At 41.4% G+C, this 16606-nt stretch overlaps 1 protein-coding gene across 4 annotated transcripts in view; it reads left to right on the forward strand.

The window, feature by feature from the left end:
* The first annotated feature begins 13782 nt into the window (after positions 1 to 13782).
* Positions 13783 to 16606, forward strand: part of DCDC2 (doublecortin domain containing 2) — a 156999-nt gene continuing 154175 nt past the window's right edge. The window contains exons 1-2 of one of the 4 annotated variants that reach the window (XM_039874811.1): positions 13783 to 13920; positions 14558 to 14923. In XM_039874811.1, the coding sequence (XP_039730745.1) occupies positions 14631 to 14923 (293 nt within the window). In that variant the 5' untranslated portion in view covers positions 13783 to 13920; positions 14558 to 14630. Of the gene's footprint in view, positions 13921 to 13999; positions 14214 to 14344; positions 14924 to 16606 lie in introns of those variants that run through there. The other 3 variants (XM_039874810.1, XM_039874812.1, XM_039874809.1) reach the window with 3 other exon arrangements.

A 16606-nucleotide genomic window follows, 5' to 3' on the forward strand; every position in this document is an offset into this window, starting at 1 on the left:
GTTGTTACCATTCTTTATTCCTGTTTTTGATACATATGTTTTCTTCTTAAAGAAGTCCTTCCAACAGTTCCTGTAATACTGTCTTGGTGGTGATAAATTCCTTTAGCTTATTTTTGTCTGGGAAGCTCTTTATCTGTCCTTCAACTCTAAATGATAACTTTGCTGGATAAGGTGCTTTGGTTGTAGATACTGGGTCTTCATCATGTTGAATAATTTTTGCCAAGCCCTTCTGTCCTGCATAGTTTCTTTTGAGAAATCAGCTGCGAGTCTTATGGCTGTTCCCTTATAGGTAACTATGTGTTTTTCTCTTGCTGCTTTTAAGATTCTTTCTTTGTATTTGACCTTTGGCATTTTAATTATGATGTGTCTCGGTGTGGGCTTCTTTGGATCCCTAGTTTTTCGGATTCTCTGAGCTTCTTGGGGTTTTATGTACATTTCTTTCACCAGGTTAGGGAAGTTTTCCATCATTATTTCTTCAAACAGCTGTTCAACATCTTGATTTTCTTCAGGTACGCCAATCAGATGGATATTTGGACCCTTAATAGTGTCCTGTATGCTCCTTAAATTATTTTTATAGTCTTGGCATCTTTTTTCTTGCCATTGTAATTGAGTGTCCTTGGCTTTCCCGTCCTCTAGGTAAGTCATTTGATCCTTTTCTTTATTCACTTTGTTTATTCCTTTATTTATTCCATTTAATATACTTCTCATCTCAGATAATGTGTTCATTTCAGACTGGTTCCCTTTTATAATTTCCATTTCCATTTTTATGGTTTTTATCTCTTTGTTGAAGTTCTCACTGAATTTATTTACACTTCCCAAAAGTTCATTGAGCATCTTTATAACCAGTGTTTTGACCTCTGCAACTTGACTCCATTATATCTGGATCTCTGTTCTGTTCTCTCATATGGTTTCCGCTTCTTTATCTTCCCATTTTGGCTGTCTTTCCATGTCTGTTTCTATGTACTAAGCAAAGCTCATAACTCTCCTGGTCTTATTAGTGTGGATTTATGAAGTAGATGTCCAGGCACAGTCCTGAGAGGGATTCAGCTGCAGGCCAAATTTAGCCCAAGCCTCTGCCTCTCTGGGCACCACCTGTTAAGATTTAGCAAGCAATCCACAGATGATGTGCTTATAGTTGCCTCAAAAGGCCACACTGGACACTGAGGCCAGCTGCCTCCAGTGTGAGTCCAGGTTCTGCTCAGCAAGGAACACCTGACTCGCTGAGGATATACCTGGATGTGGATGGGGAAGGGCTGTAAGTTGGGGGAGGTGGGGTTTCAGGGAATCCTCTGGGCGGAGGGATCTCTGTTTTCCAGACTGATGATCTCACAGCAATGGCAGTGCTGTGTCCACACACTGGGAGTGGGGAGGGCTCAACAAGGAACAATGGATACCGCCAGCACTTCTGTACAGAGTGAGTCTCTCCTAGGCCCTCACTCTGACAATGTCTCCCTGTAAGTCCCTGGTGCTCCCTGTGTGCAGCCAAATCAGCACTGGGTGCTCAGACGAGCAGGTGCATTACTGGGAAAATCTGCTCGTAGACACAGCTCCTTTAAGAGGCGTTTGCTGCTGCCTCCGCCGCTGCCTCCGCCTCTGCCTCACTCAGCTGCTGGAGATCGAGCAGCCCTGCGTCCTTGCCCCATCCTACTTTCTGCCATTCTCCCTAGTTGTATGGCTTGCTCATCAAGATCCTAGGCTATTTTTCCTTGCTGCTTGCTCCTTGTTTTCGTTACAGCTTTGATTTGGTTGTCAGAGGGATGAACAGAGCCTCTATCATCTATGTCATTTTTTTCTTCTCCATCTGAATTTAAAGGTGCTTCAAGACATTTGATGGTTAGAATGTTTTCATTCACCATCAGCTTTAAATTCAACTTCAGTTAACTCGAAGACCTGTAGACCTATCTCTTTTCCCAGAAAAGAAGTAAATGGGGATGACTAATAGATGTGTAAAATAAAATGGGTGGTGACTAGCTGGAATTGGTACTACTGGAATTACGAATATTGGATATTATGAGCTGAATTGAGTAGCCTTCAGAATTTATATGTTAAAGTCCCTATGAATGTGACTATATTTGGAGATAGGTCTTGAAAGAGGTAATTAAATCAAATGAGGTCATTAGGGTGGGCCTAATTCAATATGACTGGTGTCCTTATAAGAAGAGGAAATTAGGACACAGATAGGAAGACCATGTGAAGACACAGGGAGAAGATGGCCATCTACAAGGCACGAGAGAGGCTTCAGAAGAAACCAACCATACTGACACCTTGAGCTTGAACTTCCAGCCTCTGAACTATGAGATAATAAATTTCTATTAAGTACTCCAGTCTATGGTGCTTTATTATGGCAGCCCTAGCAAACTAATGCAAAATATAACGAGCACTAGAATTTATAATTAGTTGTATTAAAAGCTGTATATGGATTATCTCATTTAACCATTAATACACCCTATGAAACAGGTAATATCACTCGTCTGGCATCTTCTCCTTAGAAGTGAGATTATAGGCATAGAGGACAAATAACGTGCCCAACGTACAGAACCAGAATTCAGCACCAGGTGGTCTGGCTTTGGAGTAAACCCCTCGAAGCAGTGCATTCCTTTATTCAAAACACTCATAAGGTGCCAGGCACAGTCCTTGCTGGCTGCACGGTAGCTATTTGATGCTGGTTGCCCCTTCACCTTTCTAAGACATACACAATAGAAAGTTAATAATTGGATAAACAACATGCTGATATCATGAATCGTATTTTAGAAATGTGTTTATTTGGAAATTTTAAACCCCAAATTACAGTGGATACCTTACTCAAAAATGGCAACATAAGGGAACTACAAAATAATAATATATATGATTTGATATTTGTATAGATTGTGAAGTGATTACCACAGTAAGTCAACATCATCAGTATACATAATTACACACAAAAAATTTTTTCCTTGCAATGAGAACTTTTAAAATCTATTCTCTTAACTTTTCGTTATGCAATACAGTATTGTTGATTGTGGTCGCCATGCTGTACATCACATCCCCAGGACTTATTTATTTAATAACTGGAAATTTATACTTTTGGTCCACCATCACCCATTTCACCCAGCACCTCACCTCTGGCAATCACCAGTCTTTTCTCTGTAAGCTTGGTTTTCTTGTTCGTTTTATTTTTTGTTTTAGATTCCATATAATTTAAAGTATACATATTTGTCTTTGTCTGACTTATTTCACTTAGCATAATGCAGGACAATCCTTTAAAAATACTTTGCAATTCCTATAAGAATCCTGGAGGGCCCAGAAATCTTGTCATTTCTCCGCAGAATCATCTGTCTCCTCTCTTCAAAAAAATATCCTATTTGTAGTGAGAAGAAAGTGAAGAGACTGTGCCGTTAAGTGAAAGTGGGGCAGAAAATTGAGAAGTGGGGAGGCACCGAAGATAAACTTTGAGATCGAGTATTGGTTTGGAAATATCTAGCAACTAAAGAGAAATTGACTGCTTTGTGATCCTAACTGACAGTTTCACCATAAGTGAGAGGATGAGTGGGTGCTGGTTTGTGTGTGTGTGCACGTGTTCCCAAGATCTCTTGCTTAAACTCAGTTGACGACAAACCTTTCTTCCCTTTCTTTTCTTTGTTCTCTTCTTCCCCTCTCCCTTTCTCCCTTCATTCTATGGTATACAGTTGAGTGTTGAGAACTATAGGAGAGAGAAACGGAAACGGAAGGTGGAAATAGGTGGAGAAAGGGCAGAATATTACCTCTACTGCATAAATGAGAAATAATGCTTTGCCTAGAGTAGGTTCTGAGCTAGTATTTGATAATAATGAATGAATGAACGAATGAACGAATGAATGAATGAATGAGATAGGCAGCTAAGGTGCAGGAGTGGAGGTTAGAGAGAGTGGGAGAATAGGTAGGGTCATAGGTTTGAATACAGAGACTTATTACAGAAGTATTTTCATGGTAATGGATAAGAAGCCAGGTAGGCATGTGATTTCAAACATCTCACCAAGGGTAGCTTCAGTTTGATTACACAGGGAACCTCTGAAGTATATACTTTAGGCCTCAGAATTGTCCTAACTTAAAGCAAGGGAGCTGGGCTTTCACATCCTTGTACTGGTCAGTCACAGAGTAAGAAACAGTGGGTATATGTGTGGGGGTGGTAGGTGAAGGTGGTAGGAGGGAAATAAATTCTCAGGTACTCTTTGCTCTCTGCCAGTTCAGATGATGCCATTCCAATGCCTGAAAGTCACCTATGAAGAAGAGTAACTTGTGTGGCACATATTAACCAGGGGTGGGCCACATACAAGGTCCCAGGGATCCGAGAGGATCTGGGCTGAACATTGACAGTGTCCATTTCAGATAGTGAGGCACCTGACTTCAAGGATAAACTGAGGCAGGATTGTTTTCTCTCTGCTCTGTTGTGTTCTGTGAGTCTGTCCATTTGCTGTTTATGTGTGGTTGACAATTGGCAACATTCATCTGCACAAGCAAAGAATATAATATTAATATTATCTTTCGAAAGTGATAATATTAATTTGGTGCATGCTAAGTGCCAGGTACTTCTCAAAGCACTATACATTCATTATCTCTTTTAAGCCTATACAGATAAGGTTTTGTTGCTCAGTTTATAAATGATGAAACGCAGGCTTGGAAAAGTTAAGTAACACACTCATGGTGGCACAGCTAATAGGTGATGGAACCAAGATTCGAAACCAGGTTACATGTATCATATATAAATAAAACAACACAACCAATGTATTTTGAGGTATAGTGACATTTTTAGTGAAGCAAGTTAAATCAATTTTGATACCACCCTTGTGGAAGAGATGCAAATCTTTACTAAATTAAGAGAGTTAAATAATTTGATGAATGCTTTGCAATGTGTCTGGATTTGAAATTACAAAATATCTCTAGTCAGAAGTTTTCTTCATTTCTCTCATAATAAAAGTATCATTAATAATAAATATTCAGCAAGTCAATTTCAGAGATCAGATTCTTTTTCTTTTGGAATATAGAATTTTTGGTCACATATATATGCTATATAATATAGAAAAGAACAGTCCTTCAAGAGTAAAGTTTTGTGCCTAACTGACCTGTGGCAGCTTCAGATACCATCTGACATGTTTCTTGACTCCAATGAATTTGACTGTAGTTGAAAACCTCAGGCAATTTTTTTTCTTCCTTGCTGTGAAATAATTGTTCAGAGACAGAGAATCCTCCAGGTGGCTAGTTAAATGCCTCCAGAAGGCCTGGGGCATTGATGAGTCCCTCTGAGGATTTCTGTAGTTTACAAGTGGACTTACTGATCAAAGAATCTCATTAATCATAGCCCTTAGAATGGCATCTCCAGAAATGGCATGTTTGTGAAGAAATCATAAGGTCAATGAAATTCTGCATCTCACCATCTCTGTATGAAACTCTAATGCAGAGTTTCTCACCTTAAGAAACCGACACTGATATTTAAAATAGTTACTAACTTGTCTTTTTTACCCTTACTGGGTTCTATTAGTTGTTTTGTTTATTTGTTTGTTTGTTTTTGCATGTATCTCTCTCACTTTCATGATATAAAAGCCTTATATCACTTTCAAAATATTAAAGCCCTATATTTTCCCAGACCATGTCAATCAAGGGGGTAAAATCGGTCAGAATAAATAAGGTACAACTTGGCAAGTTTTTGCTTCCCATGAAAAGTATATGCACATCCCATACCCCTCCCCCACCCATGAAAGTTCACCCCCCAACCTTGTTTTTCTAGGGGTTCCCATGGAGTGAACTCTTGTCCACATAGCTTCTACATGACCCTCATCTCCTGCTCTAGTTCCTTTCAATGCTATTTCCCGCTGAGGCCACCACTGCTGTGAAGCCAAGGGCCAGCATCTGTACACCTTTACTTCTGTGGGGTGACTAAGTCTCTGGCCAGACACCACTGCCATGGATGCCATTTAGGGTCATCAGGATCTAAGGAGGAACTTTCATGGCAACTCTGCTCTCTGCACAGGAATGCCTGCCTCCTCCCTCCGCCTCCAACATATTTACACACAGTATAAGAGCTATTTGTGAAATATTTATTTCAGGTTTTCCTTATAGCCATGTCCAGCTCCCTATAATGTGTACAATGGGATTGGAAGCTGACCTATGAGAGCTAAACTTACGTCAGTCCTTCTGCCACTATCTAGGCTTTGAGACTGGAACTAAGTTTACTACTCTTTTTCTCAGGAGATGCTTCAGTTTCTCACAAAAACGTATTTCTGGTGGATGCACCTAACGGTCTGGCAGACGTGCTCAGATATGGGTGAGTCCCTGTAGTGGACATAGAGGTGAGACTCAGGCTAGGACAGCATTTTTTCTCTTCCTCCCTCTTTCCCTTTCATTCTCCCTCCCTCCCTTCTTTCTTCCCTTTCTCCTACTCCCCCTTTATATCTCTCCTTTTACAGACATTGATACACAATGTTCATTCACTCATTGACACCAACTATGTGCTGGGCACTGCTCTAAGCACTTCAGATACAGCAGTGACAAAATACACAATGTCCCACTCTTCTGGACACTGTAGAGCAGCGATCCCTGGCACTAGGGACCGGTGCTCCTATAAGAATCTAATGCCTGATGATCTGAGGTGGAGCTGAGGTGGTGATGCTAGCGTGGGGGAGCAGCTGCAAATACAGATGAAACTTCGATGGCTTCTCTGCTGCTCACCTCCTGCTGTGCGGCCTCGTTCCTAATAGGCCGTGGGCTGGTACTGGTTCACAGCTCTGGGGCTTGGGGACCCCTGCTTTAGAGAGTGGCAAGTGCTTTGAACAGGAAATAGAATAGAGTGTTATGACAAACAGTGACTAGGGGACACTTTACCAGACAGTGATTAGGAGACACTTTGCCTGGGGTTATTAGAAGGCCTTTTTGAAGAGGTAAATGTTTGGCTGAGATCTGAGTGACAAGAAAGACCCAATGATATACAAAAACCTGGAATCTAAGCATTCCATAGAGAGAGAAGAGCAGCATTTTTACTGCTGTTTATATATAGGTTTAATCTGCCTCTAGAGCTTCCCTTGCCTCTAAAAGATGCGAGGAGTGGGATTTTATACTGAACCCACCCCTGGCCGGCATGTTCTGCCCACCCAAGGATGACACTGGAGCCCATCTCCAGTGAGACCCTGCCAGAGTGACCCTGTTTCCCAGGGCTCCTCTGAGATCCCTCTTGGGCACAACCACATTCCCAAATCACCACACACTCTAATGGGGCCTCTGGGCATATGGTTTTCAGGGTTTCTAACCTCACTCCACAGGGAGGGGAGCTTAGGGAAATCCCAGGCCAGCTGTGGAATCACAGTGAGGAGAAAGCAGTGGGAAGCTCACATTCTCCTTATTCTCAAGGAATTCCAGAGTCCACATAATTAAGCTCTAGAAGATGAAGAGTAGGGATTTCTCCAATCACCATGGGGGCATTTCTGATAGAACAGGAGCATAAAGCCTGGATTCTTCAAGATGGCCAAGGGACTTAGGCAGCTCTAGCGCCCCCATAAGGGGCAGGGTCTGCCTTTTAACAACTCAGAAGAAACACTGGTCAACACAGGCTGGGCCTCCTCTCAACAGCCTCGTTGACTTGCCCTGGCTTTCAGCTCCCCGCCCCCACCCCATGGGGCTCTACCATGTAGCCTCACTGTCCTTTAGCACGGGCTCCCCAATAGACACATGCCTCCTCACTGTCTCCTGAGCAGGCCTGGGAGAGATACCTCTTTGCCTTCTGGATTCTTCCCAGTCTCATTCCTCCATATTGTCTTTGCTCATCTTATTTTCCTCACAAGGACTCCTTTTATTTCCTCTCCATGTCCACTGTATTACATCCAATCAATTCCTCAGGGCCTATCTCAAGACTTACCTCCTCTGGGTGGTCCTCCCTGATTGCTATTGCTCCCATTAATCTCTTCTTTGTTGAATGCTGACAAGAACCTAGATTCTTACTTATACACTGTCAATAGTTCCTCTACCTCCCCTTTTCTCTTCTCCCCTTCTTTCTTTCCCTCTCTTCTTCACCCCTATCTTTCTTCTCTTCCTCCATTCCTTCCTTCCTTACTCCCTCCCTGCTTTCCTTACTCCCTCCCTGCTTGCCTACCTTTCTTCTTCCTTCCTTCCTTCCTTCCTTCCTTCCTTCCAAATAAGAATAAATGTATTCATCTCAACATTTTTTGAAAATAAAAAGAACTATTACTAAATTTTGAATATATAACAATAATATTTTAAATGTATGTGAGGGGCATAAAATACAAACAATATTACAAAGACATATACAATTCAGTGTTTTTTTAGTATATTCACGATATTGTACAAACATCACCACTACCTAATTCCAGAGCATATTTGTCAATCCCAAAATTGCCTTCCAATTTCTCTCTTACCCCCATCCTCTGGCAGTCACTAATCTACTTTACTTCCCTATGGATTTACCTATTCTGAACATTTTATATGAATGGAATCAAACAATATGTGGCCTTCTGTGTCTGGCTTGTTTCTCTTAGCATAAAGTTTTAAGGTTTATCCATGCTGTAAAATGCATCAATACTTCATTCCTTTTTATGAGTGAATAATATTTCATGGTATAGATATTCCAGTATCTTAACCTCTTACTAGATAAGTTCCAGTAAGAGGTTAAGATACTGGAATATCTATACCTTTGCAGATCTGAGGGTTTTTTTTTTTTCCTATTGTTTCTTCAGGCTCTCATTCATGGCTTCTTTTCTTATAAGTTTTGCTTTTTGATTATGGGTTCATATTCCTTGGAACATTACCTGTGAAAATTATTTGTAGCTTGAGCAGAAGTTGTGTTCCTCTAAATAGGATTTGTCCTAGCTGTCTCAGCCATCTGAGAGAATTTCCAACTTAGAATCACTTTAAATTTAAATCTCCACTTTACACTTTTTAGAAATTGAAGATAGAGTAATTAGGTTCAATATCTACCCAGGAGTCAACTGCTATGATTTTGAATTATCAGGGGGAAATTTTTTGATCCCTCCCTCCCTCCTGTCTTTAGCACAAATTTAAAAATAAGCATGTCTTTTTGCTGTATTTCCTCCATGAAAGGTTAATTCTTGTTGCCATTACTTTTATGGTGTAACTCTGAGGTTCCAGATTCACCTTGGGGGTCTCCTCTTAGACTTTGCATCTCGGGAAGGCCCTAGACTTATCTTTTGTGCCTACCTCACTGTGTAGCCAACAAAATAACAGTTCTAGGTCACCACGGCACAGACAGGTATACATAAAGATGTGATTATAGCTGATTACAGCACTTGCTTACCTCCCAAGGTTTCTATTTTCACTCAACTTTTGGCTTTTCAAAATTCTTTTCATTCTCGTCAAAGTGGCAATGCATTTAAAAAGTTTTAAATATTTTTTTAATCTAGCATTTTTTATTGTTTTAGAAGGAGAATGATTCAGGATAGTTAGCTCACCAAGTTCTTGGAAATGGAGTTCTATCAATATTCTTTTTAAAGGATCACTAACAGCAGAAACCATATATGAACACATATTGCATCTAACACAGTGCTAGGCATGTCATAGTTGCTATGATACCTCCCTTCTGCCTTCTTCCTTTATGTTCGTACATTTAACAAATATTTACTACCTGCCTTAGCCATTATAGCAAGTGCTTGAAGATCCATGCAAGACAGTATTTCCTTTTGCAACACAGAGAAAATAGAAGCCTCCTGTGTGAATTATCTCCTCTTTCTCTCTGCCTCTAAATTTGCCATTTTAATGTTGGGCTTACAGATCATGCCCTAGTGAACGGCCATTTTTTTTCACTGATATCAAATCTCCTAACATAAAGCTGTATATGTTTTTCAAAGGAAAAAAATAATACTTAGAGAATTGTGATATTTGGTTTATGTAGGATTTAAAGATAAATAGGCATAGGTTTCCCTAGCGTTTGGATTATGACAGAAAGCAATATAAAAAATAAAAGAAGTTTCAATGTTTATTGTTTCAGGAGATTGTGATTACTCATCTCATACTCTGTATGGCAATAAATTGACTAAAATAGGAAACTATTAATTTTTATTATGCTTAACTCCTTAGTCATGTGGCAATGTACAGAACAGCATTTTTGCTGAGCTCTAAACCAAGGTAGGGATAGTGGGGATAATGAGAAGAGGAAGGCTTAAGACATGTTAAGCAGGTAGAATCTATATGATTTAGTTGTATAGAGGAGATGAAGATGTTCTCGCTTACAGCCACTTTTCAGCACTTTAGATACAGCTAGTTGGGGTAGGCAACCCAGTTCATGGATATGAAGAACAGTTTAGCCATTACCAGAAGCAATTGTGTCAACCTGACAAGAGGCATCATGGCCTATTAGAAACAGTCACCATTATCCAAGTGTGTATCCAGGAAACACAGTCTCAAGAAGCTGAAGTTCTTGATCTTTCTGAAATTGAGATACGAACAATTGGTAGAATTGTAAAGGTGATAAAGTTCTTTGAGGGAAAACTAGCAGAATATGTCCCACATTTCATAAATATCTCAATTGCCTTAAAAGACGGTGGAAACTCAATGCTGGTAAGAGAGCCTCCTTTCCTATGTGGGTGCTTTCCTCTGCATCCAGCTGGCATTTTCTGTCTAAAGCTAAGCAGTCAGTTTTAGAATCTCTTTAGTTGCCAGTATTTTTTTATCTGCTGATCTGAAAATATGCTTTATTCTAGAGGAGCAGTTTCTAATTTTTTTGAAGTGTTTTCTTAATTTTTAAACTTAATATGTTTTGCATTCATTCACTCATTAAATGATTATTCAGTACTTAAGATGTGTCAGCCTCTTTGCTAGGCACTGGTGATACATTGATGAATAAAATGAACACAGTCCTTTTTCTTAGGGCATTTATACATATAAACATATAATTCTACAAAGATTAGAGTATACAAAGATGTAATTAAACATAAAGATTTATAATTATAATATGAATTATGGAGAAAAAATATGTAATATGTGCAGGGCTATTCTAATCTGGGGAAGGAGATAGAGAAAGCTTTCCTGGGGAAATGCCATTTAAGTAGGAGCTTGAAGTATTAGTTGGAAAGAACCAAATAAGTGGTAAAGGAGCAGAAGGGGCCAGAAAGTATGTCCAAAGGAATATTCAAGCAAACAGAAAGATAAATCTTGACTTTGGAAAGCCGTAGGGAGAGTCATATAAGAGGAGATGGGTTAAAGCAGTAAGGGCTTTGTAATCAGTGCTGATGTTGGATTTCATCTTAAGAAAATTGGAATGCATTTGAAGAGTTTTAAGCTGGAAAGTGACACAAATAGATTTGTTGTTTCATCAGTCTTTCAGGCTGGCTGTTCTGTGGAAAATGAAGAGTAGGGAAGCAAAATTTGAGGCAGGGTGACCTTTTAAGGGATGATACTGCCTTGAATTCAGAAAGTAGAAATGGATTTGGAGATAAACGAATAGATTCAAGAAATATTCAAGAGGTAGAATTGACAGAATTTGGTGATTGACTGAAGAACCCTCATAAATACAGGGTGCAATGTGGTCTGCTATCAGTACAGTATTATATTAAAATAATTATTATTTTGGCAGAAAAATATAATTGGAAGCATTTCAGAGATTTACTTAGGCTCTTGAGGAAATGCCAAATATCTTTATGGTATTATTTTTTAATGCACAGTAAAACTTTAAGAATCCTTTTTTGCCACATCTCACTCTCCACGTCTTTCACACACTTAGGAAGAAACTTAAAAACAAAACTCTCGCCTCTTATTCATTCTATGTGTGTTATCAAAAGTCCCCCAGCATCTATCCGAAGTGGATTCTCATTGTCCCTCAGTTCTTCATGATCAGAGTTTATCTAACCTTTCCGGCATCTGAAATCCTCCCTTTGCTCAGTGTTGGGAGGTTGCATAAGAGAGAAGAGCTCAAAACAAATTCGGCAAGCAAAAGCAGCAGAAAGTTGCAAAAATATGGCTATTTTTGTTGCAGTTTCTCTGCTGCACTTAAAATGTTTTCTGTGAGGAAGTGAAATGTGTATATTCCAGTTTTGAACAAATGGATAGATGGGAGGCCATTTATGGAGATTAGGGAACATAGGAAAAGAGATTTTGAGGAAAACATGAGATCATGTGAACATTTTGAGTCTAGGCTGCCTTTTAGATTGTCTAGGAAAGCTGTCCTGGAGCAATGGTGGGCTGAAAGCTGCCTTGTATTGCCTTACAAAAGTCAATTGTTAAATTTCTGAGAATTTTAAACATAGTCATTATTAAAAATTAAATTGTATAAATGTACAATTAAATATCTAAATATGTTACATTAAAAAACAGATACTCATCACCACCTACATTTGTACTCTTATTTATGAGGTTATATATATGGTGCAAATACTATCTAACAGCATGCTGTGTACATTTCTTGCCTTTAGTGATGTCAGATTGGAAGCTGGAAATCAGCCATATTTGTAGTATTTAAACTACAAAGGTGGCAAATGCTATGAATCAAGGCCTTTCCCAACCTGAAAACCAGTAGTTAAACATTTATCACTACATCACTGGATAAATTTGTCTGGGCTCTGGAGACAAATCTGAGCTGGAAATGCTGTTGTGGGAGTTATCAGAATATAGATGTGGGGTGGCTTCATGGACCGGCAACAGGGCCCTACACTAAACAAGGACCGGGTCCTTGGTTTAATGCTCTGCTGGCACCATCTTAAAATTCTTAATTTTCAAACAAGGGGACATGTGTTTTCATTTTGCACTGGGCTGGTCTTGGTTGTAGGGAATATGAGTTGTTATGAGGGTTGCTTGATTTACTGCTTTCCATCTCTCAAAAAAAGTATTTTGTTTCATTCACCTGCTGGGTAGAGCATTTGCACAGATATGTTCTCCATACATTTCTTCAACCAGTGTATCTTCACAACCAGTTCATAAAATTTCCTTCTTCTAGTTTTGCCATAATGTTTTCTTTGCTCTTCTTTTGAAAACTGTTAACTTTCAACGCATAAATACTTTCAGTAACTTTAATAAAGATCTTTCTATCCAGTTTGCAGTGTCCCACACACTCACTGACTTTTCAGTTTGCTATCACATGGCAGTTAAAGCGATTTCCAGAATCACAGAGGACTGGGTTTGAATTTTTGCTGTGACCTGAGGCAGGTTTCTTTGGTTTCCCTACATTTGTTTCCTCATCTGAGAAGAGAATGTTATTTACCTGAGAAGGTTATCATAAACATCAAATTTGCACATGACACATAGTAGCAAGGTCGCAGAAGGAATAAATAGAACGCTGGCAGAGATGAGCTGGAAGATTCCAACTTTTTAAAAAGAATTTTCCTGGTCCCATAATATGTATATCCCAGAGTGAATTGGCTAAATCACCTCTTCGTATTCTCAAACTCCTCTTCCCTATCTTATACACTCATCTAATCTACACAAACAGCATGGAAATGGGCCCTTGGGCACAGATAGCCATATAGCCATTAAGCCTTATTGAGGCTATGAAAAACTCTTTTCTCAACATAAAGCTAGGCATGCGGTAGGGACTCAAAATACTTCAGGCTATTCTCTTCACCACTGTATCCCCAGCTCCTACCTAGCACAGTGCTTGGCACACACTTGGAGTCCATTTATAAGATGCCCGCACAATAATGCCACAGGGCTTCCCTTCAGCCCCCAAACCTCTCTACTTTTTTCTTGACTCTACCCTAGGCAGCGGCAAAGCCCAGGGGCCCAGGCGCACGCCAGGCCCAGTTCACGAACCCTGCTCCCCGCGCGGCTGCAGTTGCTATGGAAACGGCGGGACCTAACAACTCGATTCCCCGCGGGGTGAGTCGGGCCCTCGGAGGCGACGGCAGCGGCAGGAGCAGCGGGAGCGACGCGCGGCGCAGCCGAGGTCACCGCGGAGCCAGCAGAACCCCCGCCCCGCCCGGCGCCCCAACACTCCCCCACGGGCCCCGAGCGTCGGTAGGGACCCCTCGTGGCCCCGCCCGGGCTCTCCTGCGCGCGCCGCCCGCCGTGTTGAGACTGTGCCCCCAAGAGTTTGGCCACCGGGTGCGGACAATGGGGAGGGGCGAGGAGTCCCGGACGCCCCAAGTCTTCTGTCTCTCAATGTACCTTAGACGTTCTTTTGTCGGAAAAGAAGAATTTGGGCAATTCCAGCCAGAATCTTAATTGCTTTAATTTGGGAGATTTAGAGGCGAGGGAGCAAGGAGAGAAGAGAAAATAAAGCCTTTTGCAAAGAGCCACACAAACATGATGTGAGAAATTGAGTTTCATCATCTTTTAAAGTGTGTGTGTGTGTGTGTGCGCGCGCGCGCGCGCACGTGTCCGCGTGTTTCCCCCACCTTTCCTTCCCGCGCCCACGCGGCCCGCGAGTGTAAAGCGCGGCTGCTGTCCCAGGTGGTCACACCTGGACTGCCCGGCGCGTGAGAACAGGGGCGGTGCGCACGGCGGGCGCTGATTGGCCGTGCGGACCCCAGTGAAGTGCTTGATCGTGCACCGTGAGCCCTGCCGCCGTGGGGGTCTCCACGGGGCGCACGCCTGGCGCTCGGCCGTTGCTCGCTGTGACCCGTGGTTTGTCTGTTTCCTGTCCTTTCGGCAGGTGAATCATCGTGTGCGGTGAGGCAGCGGGGCAGCGCGGCCCCTGAGCGCAAGCCAGCAGCGTCGGCGGGAGGATGAGTGGCACTGGAGCCAGGGCCGGCCACCGCGCCCAGCCGGTGGTCAAGAGCGTGCTGGTGTATCGTAACGGGGACCCCTTCTTCGCGGGGCGCCGCGTCGTCATTCACGAGAAGAAGATGTCTAGCTTCGACGTCTTCCTGAAGGAGGTCACGGGTGGCGTCCAGGCTCCCTTTGGGGCCGTCAGGAACCTCTACACTCCGCGGACCGGGCACCGCATCCGGAAGCTAGACCAGATCCAGAGCGGAGGCAACTACGTGGCTGGGGGCCAGGAAGCTTTCAAGAAAATAAAGTGAGTCGGTCGATCCCACCACCCACCATTTCAGGGTGCGTGAAGTTGTGCGATTGGCATCAGGACCCAAACCTCAGGGAGTCGAGGGGCTGTGACTGTGCGGGTTGATTCCTCTCTAAGCCCCCGCAGCAGCTGGGGTGAGAAGTTGAAAGTTTGACTGGAGGAGTTTCACTTGTATAGCAGTAGGAACAGACTTAAAATTGTGTATAAGAAACAGGAATCCTAAAAAAAGAGAAATGACCAAACTGATACTTGAGTATTTTCTGTTTTATCTCTTTCCTCTTTTTTGCTTTTCCTCCCCTTTTTTCTTGGAACTCGTCTTTTTAGTTAAAATCATTTTAAAGTATTGGATACTATATAATCACCAGAGGATAAAACTGCTCTCCGCAATCTCCCTCCTCCTCAACCCCCCACACACACTGTTTAAATTTTTTCAACTTTTCGTTCCAAGTAGAACTGACCACGCCTCACTGTGACCCACCTACCACCCTCTGCATGTTTAAGCTATTGACATAATGCTTGGAAAAGTTTATTGACTTACTGTATGTCTACATGTTTGTCTCTCGGTACCTGGTAGCTAGACCGTCAAAGACAGGGGTCATTATTGTGGCTCATCCTGAGTTCCTGGCAGGGAAGTCACTCAGAGTAGGTGTTCAGTGAATTAGCAAACTGTGCTTAGGTCTGTGAAGGGAACAAAGAAGAACAAGATATGACTCCTTGTCTTTCTTCAAGAGTTTATAGTCTAACAGGAGAAAAACTACATGCACACCAATAATTTTAACGTAGAGTACAAAGGAATAAGTGCAGTTAGAAAAAATTAAAATTATGTGGGAGTTCAGAGTTGACAGATTATTTCTGGAAGGGGTGGGTATTGTAGGACAGGTAGAATTTAATAGTCCACAGGTTTTCTTTACAGCTTTATGGAGATATAGTTCACATAGCATAAACTTCCCCCATTTCAGTGGGTTTTAGTGTGTTCACGGAGTTGTGCAACCATCACCACAAACTAATGTTAGAACATTTCCATTACTCTTGTACCTCCTAGTTTCCTCTTCTCCCCATCCTCTGGTAACAAATAATCTACTCTGTGTTTCTATGGATTTGTCTATTCTGGACATTTCATATAAATGGAGTTATACAACACCTGGCCTTTTGTGTTTCTGTATTCTTTTACTTAGCATAATATTTTCAAGGCTCATCCATGTTGCTGTATGTATATGTATATCAGTACTTCATTCTTTTTATTGTTAAATAATATTCCATGGTATGGCTATACCTCGCTTTGTTTATCCATTAATCAGTTAATGGATATTTGGGTTGTTTCACTTTTAGCTGTTATGAATAATGCCAGATATTCTTTTTATGAGAGGTAAGGGATACATTAGCATTTAGTTTTCCCTTCCTTGAAACCTCCTTTAGTATGCTTTGTCTAACTTCATAGAAAGGAACTAAATGAAACTGTGCTTCAGAGAAACTTAGAACTTAAAACTGAAAATCAGGAGACTTGAGAGTGAGCTGTTTATTAGCTCCTTGGGCAACCCTCTTGACTCAGCTGGTTAGTTTCCTAATACAGAAGAGGAACATTCCTACCTCACAGGGTTGTGATAAAAGTAAATGCTATGGATGTGAACATTGTTTTGTAAACACCAAAATGTTACATACATGTAAAGCATTTCTGTGTCT

This window comes from Pteropus medius, unplaced genomic scaffold (assembly GCF_902729225.1).
Source record: "Pteropus medius unplaced genomic scaffold, Ma_sr-lr_union100, whole genome shotgun sequence".
In the NCBI taxonomy this organism is placed as follows: domain Eukaryota; kingdom Metazoa; phylum Chordata; class Mammalia; order Chiroptera; family Pteropodidae; genus Pteropus; species Pteropus medius.